The sequence below is a fragment of the Coturnix japonica genome, chromosome 19 (genome assembly GCF_054131305.1).
Source record: "Coturnix japonica strain WE chromosome 19, WE-NBRP24, whole genome shotgun sequence".
Classification (NCBI taxonomy): Eukaryota; Metazoa; Chordata; class Aves; order Galliformes; family Phasianidae; genus Coturnix; species Coturnix japonica.
The window spans coordinates 9,019,655-9,039,524 of record NC_140681.1 but is presented as its reverse complement, the minus strand read 5'-3'; the positions used below and the strand labels follow the sequence as shown (position 1 = coordinate 9,039,524).

The window sequence follows — 19,870 nt, the reverse complement described above, 5'->3', positions numbered from 1 at the left end:
TGGGAAGGACTCATCTGCTTCTCCTTCCAACCCAGAGAAAAACCACAGCTAAAGGGCAAAGCAGCACCGGTGTGAGGAGGATGGAGGCACGGCTGCAGCTTTCCAGCCCAAGAAGAAGGAAAAGAGGATTTTTAGCAGGAAATTTGCCCTTCTGTTTCAGTTTGGACAATATATATAGCCACTGTGAGAGGCAAAGGATACATACGGACTGGCAGCTGGTGGATGCAGCCCCTCTGCAGGAAGGACCTTGCACCCCACAGCTGTGCCAGCTCACCTGGCTCTGGTTTGTAGGGCCACAAGTGAGCTCCGTCATCTTCAACAGATCATTCCCATCTCTCAAATTGGCATCTCCTCCATCTGCAGGTTGGGATGCTGATAGTGCCCGTTGCACTGCAAAGAGCCAGGAGATCTGCACCCCTCATCTGTCAGCTGTCCCTGCTCACTCCAGGTCTCTGTGGCCACACTGAGAGCACCGATATCCCCACATGGGACACCTCCTGCAGAAATGGCCTTTTCCAGGCCTGGGAAGCTTCCTGCTGGTGTGAGGTTATTGGGTTTGTGGAGTGATGCCCTTTGCTGTGAGTCTGAACATTTTAATATTCTGAAAGGGGAAAGATCATCCTTCTCCCTGTTAAGCATTGTGCTCTGGTTGCTAACTATGACGGGGACCTCACAAGCTTTTGAAAATAGTGGGAGGACTCAGAGAAGCAAGGTTACACTCTCCAAAAGCAGAAGACAAGAGGAAAGCCCGCATAAAAACAGAATTTACTCCGTCAGTGTAATTGGAGCGGCCGCTCTGCTCCCATCCAGCCTGGTTTTATATCTCTAAGTAATGGAACTAAGAGGTGGGTGATGGGCCCCGGGGAGCCTCCTGCGGATGCTGCACATGTGCAGGACGGGGAAACACTCGTACCCCGCGGGCTGAAACCCCGCATGCAGCTCCGCAGACTCAGCTCCCGGCCGCAACGAGCGCTTTGCAAAGCCGGCAGCAGCCCCTGGCGGAAGCTGCGTGCTACGAGTGCCTTGGTCGCTGCATTGAAGGGAGGGGGAGGTTGTAATCGTCTCAAGCAGAAAGCCAGCTCGCTTTGCTCTGCATTGCTCTCTTTTTGTCGCGAGGGAAATGTGCCAAACCCAGGCACGGGAGGTTATGCTCGTCCGCATTCGAAGCCCCGAGCAAAGGGGACGTTTGTCTTTTGGATGGAATAGGTCAGAGTCCTGAAAAGTTAATGGGAAGATTTACAGAGAGATTAATACAGAGAGGCAGATTTTGAGCTTTCCAGCTGGGAAGCAGAGCAATCTTTGGTATAACCATGATTTCTCCAAGCAGCCTGTGTGATCTCCAATAGACATCTACAAGACAAGGAGGAGACTGTTTCAAAACGCATCACCTTCTGCTATCCAGAAGTACCTCCTCACCCATCGGCACAGCCCATCCACCTGTGGCACCAGACCCTCTTGCTCCCCTTCCCAAAGCCAGAGATGGTGCCGACAGTGCAGCTGCTGAGCAGACACATGGTGGTGCCCCCAAGGCCAGAGCCACTTGTCCCAGTGCCACTGCACGCTGCTGTTTGTGTGGCAGAGCTCTGAGCCTGTGGCTGTGCTGTCACAGAATGGATGCCTTGTCCATGTGGTTGTCATTAATTCCATCAACTTGAGGTATTGGGCTGCATCAAGCAATCAATCTCTAATTCCTTTGTAGAGCAAAAGGAAAGAGAGGAGAAGAAAGGAGGCGAACAATTCCTTTTGCCCATTGGCTCGTACAAAGCACTAGCTGTAAAATAGCCCATACACCGTGTCCCTCCTGCAGAGGAACGAGTCAGGAATTCCATGAGCAAACTGCCACCACCAAACTGTCCCTACAGGTCGGCCAAGGACCGTGGCTTGCTGAGCAGCTGCTTGTTTACCTGCCACCCATTTCCATGGCGTGGGAGTGCAGCCACATTCCTGCGAGCCCCGACTGATCCCCGCCTCTCCGACCCATCCGCGTGCCACCAGGGATGCACAGAGCTGATGTTTGACAAGAAACGCTGCCAAGGATGCTCAGTGCTGCTCTGAGCTTGCTGAACCGGCCAGCTCAGCAACAGGGTGTAAACCATGGTGGGGATGGGGCTGCAGGAGGATGGATGTGATCTTATGCCATTGCGGGGTCTGACCTGTTTTGGGGGGGCTGAGCTCTCGGGGTGTGCAGCAGGGCTGTCCCAATGGGAAACTCAGCCAAGGGGCTCAGCTCCATGCATCAAGTCCCCCTCCTTACCCAAATGCAAATGCACCTCTTGTGTTCTGCACATTTGTGGCTTCAGCAAAGCGGGGGAAGGCTGCTCCTGCCCAGCTGTGGTGGGAAGCACGTGGCAGCCAGCATTTTTCTGGGGGATGCTGCACTTCAAAGGCTCAGGGATGTGTCCCCATCGCCTGGGGCTGCAGCGGCCCACGGCTGGGTGGAAGCTGCTGTGTCAGCAGCCATAGTGGGGAGACAAGCCATGCTGAGCAATGGCTGCCATTTGGGGTCAGCCCCACAGCCCCTACTCAACCTTTGCTCCCCAGAGCATCCCCCATTGCACAGTGCCCCAGGAACCCACCCAGGACAGCAGCATTTCTTTCAACCCCCACCTGCAAGCTCCCAGATGTGCTATTTGGAGAACACTGCCTCTCCTCTGCCAAGTGTATTGAGTTTGCCACCCTGTGCTGTACGTTGCACACCATCCCAAGCCCAAACACTCCTTGTCTGAGCTGCACCACCAAAAAGTAGAGGCAGCGTCCCCTTGAGTGAACCTAACAAATACATGAGTTTAACAGGATGCTGGTGTCATTTCGATTCTTTTTTTCCCTTCCCCTCCAGAAGGAGCCACATGTTATGTAAAAACTTCCCACCTTAATGGTGGCTGAATGATTTAAATGGGTCTGTTTGCTGATGTGATTGATTTCAACCAACAGCACAGGTTGAGCTGTAATTATGGGAAAACAATCAAATCTCTATCTGGGTTCAAACCATACTGGTCCTGCCACTTTTTTTCTATTACGGCAGAACCTGTTCAGCAGCTTCAGCCGAGCTGTGCCTCCTTTCTGCTGCTGGGGCAAAGAAAAGCAAACCAGTAGAGCAGGTCAGACTGCAGAGAAAAAAAAATTATGGCTTATTGTCTGTGCAAGTTCACCCACACTGCTCACTTCTGTCTCTCGTGTCCCAGATGACTGCGCTCAGATCACAGCTTAACAGAGCCTGAGGAGCCCAGGGAGACACGCAGACCCCCATGTGAGTATTGTGCCTGTGCTGATTTTTATCTGTTCCCTGGCATCTGGCACAGGGAGCTGGGAGGGAGCTGGGGAATGGCCCCAAAACCGCACATCAGTGCTTTGGGGAGTGCTGTCACTCAGTACCGGCAGCCCATGGGAAGTATCCCAGGTTTGCTTGCTCTGCTGTCACCTCTCTGAGCTCATGGAGGCTATTGGGATTTTTCCAGCAGGCAGGGAGCTGCAGGCGTGTTGCAAAGCAGCTCTGCTTCTTTGGGGAGCAGGGAGCTGGGCTTCTGGGGACCTATTCTCTAACAAATCCTCTGCTCTGGCGTTGTCGGTCTGAACAGGAAAGGCAATGAGGTGTCACTGGGAATTGGAATGCAAAGAAATGGCATTCTGCTCGGGCTAAGTGCGATAGCTGCACAAGGATCAGAGAAGGCTGTGGGCGTTGGGGTGTGTATGTCGGGAGTCCAGTCACGTTTACATCTAAAGAGCAGGGACCGGAGGCAGGGAGTATCAAAGCTTTCAGTGAGCAAATACAGGCAGAGCCCTGTCCTCAGTCGCACTGGGATGTGCTGTGGGAGCACAAGGCAATAAGCAATGCCCATACCAGGCAGGTGGCACTGCTGCCCTGATATCATCACCTGGTTCTTACAGCTTCACCCTTTCTGTACAGCATCTCATGCACTCAGAAGTAGACAGTTCCCAATATCAGATTCACTTCCTATCCCGATTTTCTTACCCTAAATCAATGGTATTTCTATTGCTGGGAATAGAGTGCCCAATAGGCTTATGTGCCCTTTCTGCTCTCCTCCACCTTACATCCAGGCTGAGGGAAGGGATGGGGATACCAGGGTGTGGAGGAGGAGAAAAGGGCTGTGTCCATTGCCTGCTTCTCATCTGCTCTGCTGCAGTGGTCATGTGATGAGGAATGCCCTGGGGATAATGCCCTGATGGGTAATGCTTCCTTAGGGCACTGAAAGCACCTTAGGGCACCTTCTGAGTGCTCTGGTGGGGGACACCAGTTCATGGTATTGCTTCAAAACCCAGACTGGGTAAAGTGTCCCCATCACCATTGTGTCACCAAGTGTTTGGGAAAAGCAGAGATGCCTCAGCCTTTAAAAAGGCCTGGCTGAGGCTGCCCTGCTCCTAGATGGCTGTGTGTGGGGCTGAGTGATAAGTAGGGACTTGGCCATAATGCCAGAGCTGTGCTCTGAGTTAGAGATTTGTGCCATCATTGCCTTGGAAGAACCATGTGGGATATGAAGGGGAATCCAAAGCATAAATTCTTCCAAAGCTGTGAGTGTGGTTTATGTAGAGCAGACCCTTACAAATGGCCTCTTGCAACCCTCCTTGTCCCAAATCGGGCAGCCAATCCCCCATCAGAACATCCCCACCAGTAGGAGGCCCTGAGACATTCCCACTTGAGAATCTCCATTTGGGCATCAACTGCAGGTGGTCCCAGAGCATCCCTGTAGGGCATCTGTCTTGGGGGAACCCCATCAGCAGGGACTCCTTGGACAACCTATTGGGACATCCCTATTTTCAGGGGTCCCAGAGCCAGAACACTATGCCCTACAAGCTCCTGTAGGCAGAAGCCCCTCAGCTCCACCAGCACTTGTGTGCAGGTGTTTTCCTTTTACAAACAGCATTGAGGAGAAAAGTGGATTCAGTTGAGAACTTCATTACCCACATCATATCCAACAGAGAGAAATTCACACTTTTCATTCACGTTGAGTGTGGTTAGGATGGGTTTTTGTGCCCACGTTGCTCTGGGTGCCATGCATATCCATTCATAACTCCCCAGCCCTCCCCTGTGCTGCTCCCACCCACTGTGCCCATATGGGGGTTTTGGGTAGGCTGTGAAAGCATTGGATGTTTGGGTGCTTTGGGTGCACCTCTGCTCCTGACAGAGCCTTGAGCTATTCCTTGAGCCTCACCACTTCTCAATTAAAACACCTGAAAAATGCAATAATGCTTTATTACCTTCTTCCCAGAGCATTTTGAGGTGTTAATTAAGCGATGTTTATAGAAGCTGTGGTTATCCCGAGATGCACAGGCAGATAAGGGACTCTTTTAAACCATCTTTTGAATCCTTGCTCAGGCTCTTGGAGCAACCCATGCCTTTGCCCAAATCCCACTGTGCTCCAAGCAGCACCATGGCATGACTGCAGGGTCTGAGTGTGTGACCAGGCAGGAGATTTGGACCAGTAATAACATAATAGAAGAAAACTTTGGTGGTTGCCACAGGTGTTAGAGAAAGAAGAAGCATCACCCAATGGACTGAGGGCCCTACAGATTTTCCATGACTGATGAGGCAGTTTTTGTGAGTATAAATTCATTTATTTCTAAAATTAGACTGGAACATAGAGTGGTGGACAAGAAAAAGAAGTCTGGCTAATGAAAGCAGTGCTGCCCAGCAGTCACACAGCAAAATGTGTGTTGCACAAACCCAGGCTGAATCTGAACCTCTCCAGTACTGCTGGTGAGGAAATACCTAATTGTAAAGCCATTAAGCTGAGCTGATCTGATAGTGTCAGAACTTCAGAGTCCTGAGTTTATTTATTTTTGAATGACTTAAGCTCATTTAGCCAAAGAGCTGCTTCATTCTTCCGAAACAGGCAGTGCTGCTCAAGTCCCTCACTTCCCGAACCCCATAGCAAGGGATGGGAAATCATCCTCCCCAGCCATGGATATGGAGAGCAAGCACCAGCCTTGGTACTCCTTCCAAAGTAGCCAGATATGGGGCTGGCCCCAGCACTGGGCTCTGCAAACAGAGGGCACCCATGGCTCTGAGATACGCATAGCCCCATGCCACCAGCACACTGAGGGGCTGCTCCTGGCCCCACAGCATCCTGCAAAGGCTCAAGATCAAATCCCAGGCAGACATATCTTCTGCTGACTCAGGAGTGCTGAGAAAAAGACCAGGACTGTCCCAGCCGTGCTGCAGCTGTGTGAGGGGAGCAGGGCTGCTGCCTACACCCCAGCCAAAATTACAGCCCAGATCCTGACCCACCAGGCTCTGCCCACAGCACTGACTCACAGCAGCTGCCTGCACTGCTAGCGGGGCTCAGACCCGGCTATCACATCCCACCCCAGGTATCTCATTCCTGGCACATCCCAGCATGAGCCCTGAGTGCCATAGATGGGGATGGTGACACTGGGGGCAGCGTGAGTAGGGGCTGATCCAGCACAGGAAGGCCAGAATGGAGCCCACACCATGACACATGCTCAGCTTCCAGGTGCAAAGCCATCCCATCCTTCAGCACTTCAAAGCCTTCCCAACCAGCACCTTACCAAGCAGTGGTGAATCTCCCCATCTCCCCCTCACCCCATATTCAGGACTCAGCAATCCCAACACGCTGCCAGCTGCACAGATGGTGTTCTCGTTAACATCTTTTCATCAGGTTTTTGTCGGAGATGAGCTGGGTATTATTTCACCTGGCTCTTTGTTAAGCGGTGGTTTTTGAGGTTGAGCAGAAGAGATCAGCTCCCAATCCCATTTCACGGTGGCTGATCCTGAGCAGCCTGTTGGCCGTGCGAGCTGCAACAAGCTGTGTGTGCTCAGGAGACATCACCTACTGCTGGCACAGGCTGCTTTCTGCCCACGGGAGGGGCAGCAATGGTTTTTCCTTAGATTTTTATGCTCAAAAGGCAAGGGGGGCTGCTCAGAGGCTCATGTTCAAAGAGAGTGGTTTTGCAGCTGAGTTTCTGATCTGTGTTTTGGTCTCCGTCATGCTGAGCTGAGCGCGGTGAGAGCACACAAGCCCAGCCTGCTGCTTGTGCTCACTGGCGCGTGCCTAATTTCTTTTTAAAATCAGACCCTTTAGGGGAAAGTTTCTCCTTCCAGCTCTGCATGCCCACATCTTGCATATGCAGGCGATCAGGCACACCTCTGCTCTGCATGCAGATAAAGGCACGCGGGTGCCGGCAGGGATAGGGAGCGTGCAGCACCTGCGGAACCCTTCCCATGAGACTATGAGGCTGTTGGGTTTCTCCCCATTGTGCAGAGCTTGCTGGCCCATGACAAACAAATTACACATCCAATGCAGGTGGGGGAGTCTCTGCAGTGTCCCACAGTGGCATTCATATACATGCTGTTCAACAGCACTGCCTGGCCCAGGAGGGATTGCAGCTATCTTGGGGACCCAGTGTCATGTCCCAGTACTGCCCAAGGTTTTGGCTAAGCATTCCCATTTTGGAAGGAGAGAAAATAGCTCAGTGTCAGCATCCCTGCTGGCAGCCTCATGATCATTGGGGTCAGGGCAGATTTTACAACCAGCCACTTGACTTTCAGATTGATGGCTACCTGGTGCCTTTGGGGTTGGACTGAATGGTTTCTGGAGGTCCCTTCCAACACCTGCAGTTTTGTCACTCACAGCTTACTGAACTGGGGGTACCGTGGCTTACTAACACTGACCCTAACCCCACAGCATCAATGGGGAAACCAAGGCAGTAGCAGGGGAGGCAGAGACCTCAGAGACCCATGGTTCTGAGGAGCCACAGACCCCACCCAGCCCTTCACCTCTCCAAGCATCTGAAAAATGGGGCTAATGGTTCTGGTTTTGGTGTCTCCCCAGGTGCAAGGAGGCAGCAGGGGCAGCCAGGGCAATGGCAGCTGGGCGGCCATACTGGGCAAGCACTTATGGAGCCATCAGGTTCCAGCCCTAGAGCTACAAAGACTTTTCCCATCACCTGTTCCCAGCAGGATGGGACACGAGCCCTACCCCCACATAGAGCCCCACAATACCCTGATTTTCAGCTGCTGTGGTGTTCCCACTATCAAAGCCATCACTATTCTGATTTGTCTGCACTCCCAGCTCTGGGCTGATGCAGGGTACACTGTTCTGAAAAACCCAATGAACACACTGCTCTCATTGCATGTGTGGCTGAGCAAATTATTTTACTTCCCATATCCAGGAAGGATATTTGGGAAGGTATTTCTTTGTCCTCTTTCTAAGACTTAGCAAAACACCATATCATAAAATCATAGAACCATTAAGATTGGAAAAGACCATTAAGATCATCTAGTCCAACCAATTATCCACAATATAAAAATTTTATTGGATATCTTTTTCTGTTCTAGACTAAAATCTGAATGATTTGAGACAAAAGGACATCCTCGCATGTGGCCCAGGAGCACAGCAGAGCCCTGAACATGAGCACAGAGAGCTTTGCAGAATTCCTGAACAAGCTCAAGGAAATCCATGAGAAAGAAGTCCAAGGTAAGGAGACAAAAGCAGCCTTCTTAAAAGCTGGCCAAAATCCAATCCTTTTTGATGCTTCCTTGATCTGTTTGGTTTCAACTAACCCTCCGATGATGTGTTTCCTCCATCTTGTTGGTCACCATCTTGGACACTGAGGGAAGGAGAGGATGGGAAAGACGCAGTGGTCTATAAGGAAGAAGCAACAAGAATTGAAGGCCCTGTTACAGAAAACTTTAGATAGTTTCTTCCTCTAGGGAATTTCCCAGTCATACATCATTAAAGTAAGAACCATTCAGTTAAAGAAGCAAATGCCAAATCCAATTGCTTTCCTATTAGAACAATTCCCAGTGCCGGAGTTATGAACAAAGCAACAGCACTTTAGGAAGATTCTGGCTTATGAATTCATTTTTGTCTTTGTGATTTCAGGCCATGGGAGAGTTAGAGGAAACTGTTGAGCAATCTAAACCACATGTTTACATCTATTTTGCATAAAATAGATTTGACAAAACGTAACATCTGCAGATCCATCAATGAAAGTGTTCTCATTGAGCTGTAAATATTCTTCGAGACGCTTTGCAGCCCCCAGAGCTATAAAATACTGCCCACCTGGGAAACGCCTGCTGGAGCTAAAAGAACCAGAAACAAAACTGTAACAGACTTTTTGGGGGAGGAGGGGAAATGCAAATTCATTAAACAGTGGAAATGCAAAACGTGCTCCCATTCTGTACAGCTTTGCCAGTTATGTCAAACCGCGATGTCATTTTGTGCAGGCGGTGTGTTGGTCTTTCTCAGGTATGTGGTTTGCAAAGCGGAGAAGTTCCTTTCAGACGGAAGCCAGGTGATGGCTTTTTGTTGCTGAGGTGCTGTGAGATTTGCAATTAGCACCCAGCTCTCCAGCTCTCTCCATTTCTGTTCCTTGTTCCAGGTCTGCAAACAAAGCTAACGGAGCTGACGACGGAGAAGTGCCGGTGAGCAATGCCTGTGATGCCGATGTCCCAGCAGGTGGAGGGGATGGGTTTTAAGACCCCCAGGCATTTCTGTGCCTCACAGAGGTGCCCATGAGCCCTAAGCAGGTGGTTGCCTGTTTTAGAGAGCATGCTTCATCTATTTGGCAGTGCCAAATTTAAACCTTTTAATCCCAACAGTGCAAGCAGCACAGTGGGCTCAATGCAGAAACCCTTCCCACAGACTGGGCACTGAGGATGAAGCCATAGGTATTGGGAAAAGCCCAGTAATTCTCTTTTCCTGACTTTTTTCTTGCATTAGTGATGCTCAGAGAATTGAAGAGTTGTTTGCTAAAAACCACCAACTAAGGGAGCAACAGAAGGTCCTCAAAGAAAATGTCAAAGTGCTGGAAAACAGGTAGGATTTTGTGGTCACCTATTTGGTGTCACTCACATCTCCAGGTAATGGTGAGGAAGGCACTACTCTGCACACACACAGTGCCCATTTCCCCATGTGGATGCATGGTAACAAGCTCTCAACCATGGGTTTTCATCCAGGCTGCGGGCAGGTCTCTGTGACAGATGCATGGTCACCCAGGAGCTGGCAAAGAAGAAGCAGAATGAATATGAGAATTCCCATTTACAGAGCCTCCAGCACATCTTCATTCTCAGTAGGTACCGAGGTCTGCTGTAAGCTCAGCTTTGGTTTGCTGAGGCTGTGCTTTCTGATGCCTGCACAGAGCCACTCGATGTTTGAATATTCAGGAGAACTTTGGTGATTGAGAGAAGGGAGGGAGGGAGTGATGGAAGCATGGAAGCGCTGGGGAATCAGGTCTGACAAATGCACATGAAGCAGTGGAGCTGGGCTTTCAGCTCTCAGTATCTCCAGAAAAAAGGAGAGATAAGAGGTTGAGCACCATCCTGCTCCATGCAGCACCCAAAGCTGCAGCTCTCCTGGTGTCTCTTTGTAGCCAACGAGATGAGCCGCCTGAAGGAGGAGAACAAAGCTCTCAAGGAAGAACTGAAGAGGCTCCAGGGCCCGGAGTAAGTGCATGTCATTCATGGCACAGGGTGCTGGTGTGGCTTCCCTACCACAGAGCAGGGCTACATCTGGACCTTTGTGTCCACAGTAATAGTTTATCTGATTCCCATGGGTTCCTGTAGACATTAAGACAGCAAAATAATTGTAAAGGTCCAAGTCCTCATTGAGCTTTGCTCATTCCCCTCTTCTCTTGCACCCAATGGCTGACTCTTTGGGAACATGGGGATCCAGCGATAAGGAGGGAAAGATCTGCTCCAGCAGGTTAATGCTGAAAGCCAAGAAACCTGCCAGGCAGGCTGATACATACAAATCAGCTCATTCCTCAAGGGCTTAAAGTCCAGAGGAATTAGCACCAAGGGATTAGTTTAGAAATGTGTTTTCTTTGGAGACCAGAAGCACCACCCACTTAAAGAGAAACTCTCACTTCTCTCCTCCGATGCTCTCCAAGGTCTGAGCAGTTTGGGAGCTGCTGATCCAGCTGGGTTTGCTAAGCACTGAGCTCTGCTCTTCCCTGGGCTGCTGCATTGGAAGGTTCCAACCAACACCCATTTCTTGGCATCAGGATCTAGTCAGGACTTGATTGGTGACAAAAGTGTGGGGCTCAGATTCACAGCAGCTATGGGGACCCAAGGGACCCACCAGCTCAAAATGATGACAGTAGTCCTGAATCCAGCCCTACACCAGACAGGGATGTACAGGTTTTCACAGAGCTTTTGCAACTATTGCAGTGGGGTTTTGTCTTACCCAACTTCATGGCTCCCCATGACATTATCCATGGGTAGGTGGGGAAATCAGACCTTGAGCTGTCATGCTGGCTCTGTCTCATGCTGCAGACTGCAGCCAAGCCAGTGATAACCTGAAAGGGAGGGACATGAGGCTGAAGATCCGGTCTATCCACATGATATATAAATATGTATATTTACACATCAGGTTCTGTAACTCAAAGCTGCTGGTACAGTGGCTCTCAAACTGATGATTCCCTTCTCCTGCCCCCTCCTTTTGTGTCTTTCTGCTCTCTGCAGGGACAGGACCAAGTACCCAGGAGCCATCTCCAGGGAGCGCAGCTCCACACCCAGTTCCCCACTGCCATTACTGTCCCCCAGTAGCAGGAGCACCAGTACTGAGAGAGTGGCTCTTGGAGCAACAGAGGACTCCCAGCACAGTGTGCCAGGGCTGGAGGTGGGGGAAGGTGGGTGCTGTGGTCCAACCACCCCTCGGGTGTCCTGGAGATGAGACACAGTGGCTGATCCATGGGGCAGAACTGCTCAAGTGATGGGCCTGGAGAGCATAGAGCAAGCTGCTTGCAGCTCAGATGGATGCTCTCAGGGGATAGAGACAAATATGCTGTTTTGCTTTGTGCAAACAGTAGTTGGGGATGTTTGGGTGCTCTCACTCTAAGACAGGTTCTGTGCAGGCATGCAGCCACTGCCCATTTGGTACAGAGACCATATGTTTGCCTTGGTGCCAGCTATGCATGCAATGGACGGTCCATTCATTCATGTACTTGCTAGAGACAGAAGGAAATTTCAGCTCAGTGGGACAATCACAGATGCTGGTTTTGTCTTTTTTTGCAGAGAAGGCCACAGGACAGAGAAGCTCTCCGAGCAGCAGGGTTTCCCCAAGCACTATCCTCCAAGAAGCCAGCCTGGCAGAAATGGTGAGTTGACAGAGGGAGCCCAGAATCCTCAGGGCTGCTCCGCATCTGCATTGGGTTAGGAAGGGTAGAAGCAGATGGAGAATGAGCAGGAAATACTTAGAGGGTAAAACAACTACTTAGAATTGGACAGAATGCTGTTGCCAGGGCTAAAGAGGAAAACGCCCTTGTGGTATATGCATTCATTGGGAGAATTGCCACTATCCATGAGCAGATCCTTTAGATTTTGGCATAGGCTTCTGTTTCTGTTGTAGGAAAGTACATCTTCAGTTTGCCCTCCATAACAACACACCTAGCACCCCTGAGTCCCCTCCCCAACACAGTGGTTCCTCTCTTACTAAGAAAATCTTTCTCATGGGGAGATCACATCAGTTCATGTATTGCTGCAGCTTATTCTAAGTGATAATCAGGAACAAGAGGCTGAAGCACTGTGGCAAAGCCTGGAGACCATGTGAATGGTGGAGGTTTTGGATATACAGAATACAATGCAGCACAGCAGACCTGCCCAAGAGCATTGCAGATATCTCTCCATCTGCAGCAGAATGAACAGTGGTGTTTGCAGAGGGACTGGCATTCACTGGTTGCCTTTTTGTGCATAGATACAAGCCAGCCATGCCTTTGAAGCACAGAACATGTGTCAGCTGAGGGATGCTGAGTGATATGATGATTCTGGGCACTGGGAAATGAAGCTGCAGGACTTGGAGCCCTGCTCTCACCATGGGAACCCAAGCCCACGTACACACCCACACAGACACTTCTGTTTTGGCACAGCCTTCGCTTAGCTGAACTCTGCAGAAAACCTGAAGGAGTGGGTGAAGTGAGGTTTTGGTGAGGCTGCAGGCAAGCTGCAAGGATAATTAATGGGGATCACAGGAAGGAATGGTGACATCTCTGTTAAGCAGGGAGAAGTCAAGTCAGAACACGTGGTGAGCCCTCCGCAGCAGATGGGATCGCGACATCCTGGCTTCATTGCTGGGTCTCTGCTGGAAAAGCACCCCCAAAGAAATACCAGGAGCATGGAATGAAGCCCAGAGCCCTGAGCAATGGTTGGGGAATTTGCAGGGTCTTATCTTGGTTAAGCCGCTGGCTTGAGACAAGGCATGTGGGCTCCTTGGCCACAGATCGGTGCAGCCAGAAATTAAAGAATATTGAGGAAAACACAAAGGGGAGCTTTCTTGGGAAAGCCAAAACAATTAAGATTCAGCCACTGATTGGAATTGTATCAAATCACTTCTTACCACCCCTGCTGTGGGAACTGCTGTAAAAGCCAATAGGGAATCTGGCATGGAACAGCCAGGATCAGTTTCTGTTAACATGGGCAAGGAGCTGGGTCTGCACCCAGCACAGCTCTCAGAGCCACATGCTGCTGTCAGAGCCCCACCATACATCCCAATGTCTGACCCAAGTTTTCCTTATAGGCATCCCAGAGGATTGCCAACCAGCTGCACGGCACCATCGCCCTGGTAAGGCACAGCCTGGAGAAGAGTCCCTCGGGGGCTGCAGTGTCCCCACCTGCCAGGAGGACCCCATTGCCACTGGAGCAGGAACGAAGCCCCAGCCTGGAGTTGTGAGTCCTTTGTTTGTGCCCCTTGCAGGAGCAGGACCCCATTAGGTGGCTCCTAAATTATGATTTCCTATTTGTCCACCTTCTTGTCCACACTTCTCACAATGCCCACAGCCCTGGGAAACAGGGGAGGGTCTCCCAGTTGAGAAAAATGACTGGAATCCAACTCAACCAGTCTGGTCTCGTGTTACTTCACCTTCAGACAGACCCAGGTGCCTGTCCCCAGCCTGCAGAGTAAGGACCTGGCTGAGCAGGAGGCAGCAGTCCGTGCTGCTCCTTATCTATTCTAATGGGCTTTTCTGCAGGGCTCAGCGATTCCCAGGGCTTCTCCTCCCCATTGATTTTGGAAGCACAAGAGGCTGTTTGGCTGCAGACTGCCAGCTGCCCACAGTGGGAGGGATCGGCCATGCGTTCCCAGGAACTGCTCACACACAGGGTGCTTGCCAAGTGATGAGCAACATCAGGGACTCAGTTTGCATGGGCAGGTTCACTCACGGTGCTGTCTCCTTGGCACTGTGAGAGATCCACTGAGGAGTGGGGTTGGGAATTGCTCCTCTGTCATCAGGTCCCCCAAGCCACTGGGAGAGTCTGGGGACAGCCATAGTGGGAGGGAGGGGACCTCTGGATGCACGGCATGGTGGCTTCCAGGACAAGGGGTACTGGCAGTAATTTGCTCCAGGAGAAGTCCAGGTTGGATACTACAAACAATTTTCTTCTCCAAAAGAGTGGTGAAGCACAGACTGCCCAGGAAGTGTTCAGGAACCTTGGAGATGTGGCACTGAGAGATGTGGTCAGAGGGCATGGTGGGGTAGGTTGGGGTTGGACTTGGGGATTTTAGAACCTTTTCCAACCTTAAGGATTCTGTGATTCTATGATTCTCAGAATCAGTAAAAAGTCACCACATCCCCACCACCACCTGCAGGAACTGGAAAATCATGAAGGTTCCCCCCAAAATGTGATTTCTTTCCTATTTTAGTTACTTAACAACAACCAAGCCAATATCCCCCAAGACTGCTCCATCCTACGAAAGTCTAAAGCTGACTGCCCGCAAAGAGCAGCTTTGCCTCCTCAACAAGCACCTTGCCCTGCACCAGCTGGGGCTGGCAAGTGGCTACTCTCCATCTGATGGAGACAGCAGCTTCCACAGCCGCTTACTCAGGGCCACAGATGGTGATGGCAGGACAAGGCCGCGTGATGACTGGGATGACAGAGCTGCCCTGCTGAAGCTCCCTGCAGCCGTGGTGTACGTGAGGGACCAGCACCTGGAGGGGAAGCTGCACCTCCTCAAGCACCGTGAGCGGCTGCAGCATCTGGAGCAGCAGCAAAGCCATCGGATCAGGGTGGATGGGGAGCCCAAAGCTGTGCCCAAGGAGCGGCCACTGTCCCCGTGCCTTGGCATCACGGTGGGATGCAAGGAGGAGAGGATGGAGGATGTTGTGGATGGGAAGGTGGAAAGGGAGATCTGGTTGAGCCAGGATGGCTCTGAGCACCGAGGAAAGGTGGAAGCATTGAGAGACTATGGTGTGGACGTCCCACTGGACCTGTCAGACACTGGGCGTGGGAGGGGAATGGGATGGATCAAGCACCAGGAGGCCAACAGCCCACATCAGAGCCTGGGGGACAGCCCCATGCACGGCCCCTGCAGAAGACACGTGATGGAGCGGGACGGCTCACAGCCCCACAGCCGCTGGCATAATGCTGCCCAGACACAGCTCACAGGGCAGCCAGGTGCCATCAAGGAGGAGGAGGAGGAGGATGAAGAGGAGGCAGCTATGGTGAGTACAGCTCAGGTTGGCATCACACCAACCCCTTCCCTCCTGTTGGGATTCTGGTGCTCAGTGCCAGTGTCATTACAATCCCAATTAATGTCCCATTCTGAAATGGCCTGGAAACAGGTGGTTTTGTCATGTGTTTGGCAATGGGGTTTTCCACCCAGCTCAGAGGAAAGATGGGCAGCAGCACCTGCACCCTATTCCCACTGGTTTGGGTAGAGGTGATGCTCATCCCAGCACTTGTCATGGTCATTGAGATGGGACTGGGGATGGCCCTTTTCTCCCACATTCAAGGCAGTGGTTCTATTTGTGGTACTTATGGGATTTCTGCACTCACTGCCCCTTACAGCTCTCTCTCTCCCGGGTGCATCCTATAAACAAGTCAACACCAAGCAACACAGAGACTTCTCCAGAGCCCAGGGTGAGACTGGTAGCCAGTACACAGAAGGAAGAACCAGGTAAAGAGCCCCACGCAAACCTGACATCTGAGAAGACAAATGCCAAAGGTGCGTTTTGGTGTGTGTGTGAAGGCAACCTGCAGTGGGAAACAACCTTTGCAAACACCTGCAGTGCCTGCTGACCACAACAGGTGCTCCCCATCCTCCCAAATTGCTCCTGAGAACAGGGAGGGGGATGCTCTTACCTGCATTCTTCCTTCTTCCCCACCCCATCCTCTATAAAACCTTTTTCCATCCTGAAGCTGAGCTGTGCCTTCTGGTTGGGGGGTGTTTCCTCTTGCTGATGGCTGTGGGGCAGGGCTGGGTTTACTGGTGGGGGGGAAAGCAACAGCCATGGGGAGCACAGTGGGCAACACGTGTATGTCTATGGGGAGCTGCTCCTTACCAGCCCTACTGGCTTGGCCAGAATGTTGAGTTCACCTGGATTAGTTGGTCTGGGCGTGTCGGAGTGGTTTGGGAACACTGGGAGTGGGATTTTGCACAGTGGAGAGAGGAAAAAAAAAAGGGGGGAGGGAGAAAAGCCCTGTGTGATTTACATCTTAAGGAGATATCATCATAGCAGAAGAATTTCAGCTGATTACATTCTGGGTGTGGGAAAATGCAGAACTTTCTTCACTTCTCACCTGAAGGCTGACACAAAGCCCAGTAAGGAGCAAACAAATACTTCCTGCGCTTTCTAGTGGACCTTAACCCCTGGAAGGGCAGCATGAGGATGGGGTTGGGTTCTGGGACATTAAGTGTGCTGGGCAGGATGAGGACACAGCTTCAACCCTGCTGGTACAAGGGGTGGGCAGATGGGGCAATGCTAGGTCCTGGCCCCATGCAGGGGCTGGGTGTGTATAGATATGTGGCCTTGGGGCTATGTGCAGTAAAACCCCTTTTGCTGAGCAGGGAAGAGGCTCCCCCACATCTCCTGCTGCCAAAGCTACTAGTCGTGATGTGATGCAACTTTATTTTAAGAGAAGTAATGGCTGTAAGTTGCACCAGGGGGAGTCCAAGTTGAATATTAGGAACAGTTTCTTCTTTGAAAGAGTGGGGAGACACTGGCACAGCTGCACAGGGAGGTGGTGGGGTCACCATCCCTGGAGGTGCTCAGGAAATGTGGAGCTGTGGCACTGAGAGATGTGGTCAAGTGGGTATGGTGGGTTGGGATGGGATTGGGCTTGGGGATCTTAGCGGTCTTTTCCAACCTCAATGATTATGTGATTCTATGAATGTAGACACCTTGTAATGAAGGGTCTCTGGGCCCATGGCTCTGTATCGTACTTGTTGTCCCCCATGTCAGCCAAAAACCCTTAATTCCGTGTTTCCTTAGATGATGATGATGACGATGACGAGTCCATAAAGCAGGAATCTGATGAGACAGATACGACAGACAGTGAGGTTGGTTGGCTTTGGTTTCTTGGGTCAAATAGTGCCTTTGGACCAGGGATTCCTGTCCTGGGAGCACCGGGAGGAGCAGGAGCGGTTGTCCCTGCCCAACTCCCTCCAGGAGGTGACAGCTCATCCTGCATCAGGTGCCAAGACCCATTTCTACACTGTTACCTAACTGGTTGCTGAGGGGTAGATATGTCACTCTTTGTAGACAGGTTTCTGAACACCAGCCCTTGTTACAGCTCTGTGGTGATGGTCACACAGGTCCCTGGCAATTCAGCCAGGCTGTCAGTGCACTGGCAATCAGGTATTTTGTAGACTGATGGCTCTTCTCATTGGTGCAGGTGGCTTCTTCCTATGAACATGATGTCCTGCAAGAAGCCCAGTCAGAAGGGAAAATTTCTTGCACCAAAGAAAGAACTCATGCACTGCAGAAGAAGAGGAGAAGAGGACAGGATTCCTGGACAAAAGGTGGGGAAGAGGAATTTCTCATTCTGTTTCCCAAGAGGCTCCTTTAGTGCAGCACCCAAAGGCTCTGGGCACCTTCCTATTCACGGGCAATCCTCTGCAAACAAATCCCACCATGCACACCGATGTTTGCCCAATGTGATACAGTAGAGACTTTTGGTTCTCTGCAATAAGCTGTGCTGGACCATGCTCTTGGCAACAGTATCCCCAGCCAGAGCGGAGATGTTAATGGAACTGAATGATCTTTTAGGTTCCTTCCAACTCAATCCATGCATGTTGGCCAGAGAGTACCCTGAGCACCTAAGCTAGCAGCTCCTCATCCCTCCTGTTTGCTCACCACTTGCAAGGAGCTGGCTGGGGACAGCTAAATTCCCAGCAGTAAGATGTTGACATTCAGATCAAGGTTTCTGCCAGCTCAGTTGATTTTCCACTGTGGCCCCAGAGGTTCTCCCTGGCTGACAAAGGAATGTGTTGGGCCCACACTTCCTACAGGTGAATGAGCAGAGAGCTGATAAAGATGAGAATAAGCAAGGGTAGCCATCAAGCCTTATATATGACCCTGTCACACTCTTTTGCTGAATTTTGCTTTCCCCCTGTGCGGTCCCTGTTTTGGGATTAGGCCACAAAGGCCTTGTAATGCCAAATGATGCAAATCCATCACTCTGCAGTTAACTCATCTTGCTGTTAACAGGCTCCAAGAAGGCAATGAGAGGAAGAAAGAAAGTCAAAGTGGAACAGTGCTCACTGGGGTTGACAGAGGAAGCAGAGAGCTGCTTGGCTTCCCACCGTGACCCCTCTGAAGAGAGTTAACTGGGTGGTGCTGAGACACGTGGACTCTGCAGCTGAAGGAGAAGAGCTCAGATCCAGCAGTCCACCAACACTGAGAGCAACTGCTGTCTATAAGGACCCATAAATATTACTTCAGGAGCAGAGCACCCTTAAGCCCTCCATGGGTGTCCCTGGGAGAGGCTCAGCGTGGACCCCCATCCTGGTTCCAGGAAAAGGGACCATGTTCTTCCTCAGGATTTGGTGCTGGGAGGGACCCTGACCTTGCCCCCTGTGGCCCAGAACCCAGTGTGTGCTTGAGCACTGCAGGTCCTGTTGTCCCCATGCATCAGTTCAGTCCTGACTTGGGTTTCATGCAAGTGTGGATCTCGTTTGAGCTGCGGAGCCCATGGATTTCTTTTAGAACACATGGGCTAGGCAGGTGGGACAGACTCACAGAGAGAAAAGGAACAAGAGCATGAGAAAGGACAATGTGCCTGAGATGTCTGGTGTCCCCAGCAGAGCCAGGTGTGTGTTCCTGGCTGTGCCCCTGCAGCACAGATCCAGCTCAGCAGCTCACGCTGCCCATAGTGGTACTGTAAAGAGCTTGTTTTCATGTGGATAAACTGTTCTCATGCAATTATCCTGAATCATGGCCTTCAGCATTGAGTTATAGAGTGCTGCTGCCTGGGATGGGACACAAAGAGCAGGGATGAGCAGAGCTGCATGGGGGCAGGGCTGCTCCTCATACACATGCAGCAAACAGAGCTGAAACAAAAGTGCCACAGACAGCACCTGCCCTACGTGATTCCTGCCTGCAGCCACTTCCTCTGCCAGGCACTGCTCTTATTTTATTGCGGGTTTCTTGGTCCCATTCACACGAACTGGGGGAGGGGGTTAACATGGCAAGCCAAACCCTCAGCCAGGCACACAGCTGGCATGGGCATCTTCTCCACATCGTGTTTCCACCTCCATAGAGCAAGCCGGGTAAAATAAAAATGAATAATTAAAAAAAAGATAAATATATGTATATAAATAGAGACAATAATGATAAAGCAAAAAGACTCATTGCAGCTGAGAAGGGAAAAAGCAGAACTCAACCCCTGGGCCTGGCTCTTAGAACCCACAGCCGCAGGAGCGCAGTGCCGCCTGCTGGGCTGAACCGCTCCGTGCTGCGCCCTGCAACTCCTCCCCAGGGCTGCTGGGGTAAAGGGAAGGGAAAGGGATGGGTGGTGAGTGGGAAAGGAAAGGCATAAAAGGAGAGGAGGTATAAACCTAGAAAAAGGTCCGTTTGCAATCAGGAGACAAGGAGAACTGAAAGAGGGAGGGAAGTTTTATGCAGCTGTAAAATAATTCTCTCCCTATGACGATCCCTCAATAAGCAGAAGTGCTGC

The 19,870-nt window shown here is 51.2% G+C and overlaps 1 protein-coding gene across 4 annotated transcripts; it reads left to right on the top strand.

Moving 5' to 3' along the window:
• The first annotated feature begins 3,106 nt into the window (after positions 1–3,106).
• RBBP8NL (RBBP8 N-terminal like) lies at positions 3,107–19,126 on the top strand. 4 transcript variants are annotated; one of them, XM_085519670.1, is made up of 15 exons: positions 3,117–3,247; positions 5,479–5,554; positions 8,315–8,453; positions 9,361–9,403; positions 9,702–9,797; positions 9,938–10,050; positions 10,351–10,423; positions 11,444–11,610; positions 11,996–12,078; positions 13,494–13,642; positions 14,616–15,414; positions 15,761–15,917; positions 17,185–17,252; positions 17,588–17,714; positions 18,403–19,126. In XM_085519670.1, the coding sequence occupies exons 3-15, from the start codon at positions 8,387–8,389 to the stop codon at positions 18,519–18,521; spliced, it is 2,061 nt and encodes a 686-aa protein (XP_085375796.1). In that variant the 5' UTR covers positions 3,117–3,247; positions 5,479–5,554; positions 8,315–8,386; the 3' UTR covers positions 18,522–19,126. The 4 variants fall into 4 exon arrangements, with proteins under 4 accessions (XP_015737183.2, XP_085375796.1, XP_085375797.1 ...); XM_015881697.3 differs by lacking the exon at positions 5,479–5,554 and having other exon boundaries at positions 3,107–3,247; XM_085519671.1 differs by lacking the exon at positions 5,479–5,554 and having other exon boundaries at positions 3,127–3,247; positions 11,444–11,583.
• The last annotated feature ends 744 nt before the right edge of the window (positions 19,127–19,870 follow it).

What these genes read in the sequence shown, in the direction of transcription:
- RBBP8NL (XM_015881697.3), top strand. Translation starts at nt 8,387, where the DNA reads ATGAGCACAGAGAGCTTTGCAGAATTCCTGAACAAGCTCAAGGAAATC. An exon ending in CCAGCACATCTTCATTCTCA is followed by an intron (nt 10,051 to 10,350) that starts GTAGGTACCGAG and finishes GTCTCTTTGTAG; the next exon opens with CCAACGAGATGAGCCGCCTG. An exon ending in AAGAGGCTCCAGGGCCCGGA is followed by an intron (nt 10,424 to 11,443) that starts GTAAGTGCATGT and finishes TGCTCTCTGCAG; the next exon opens with GGACAGGACCAAGTACCCAG.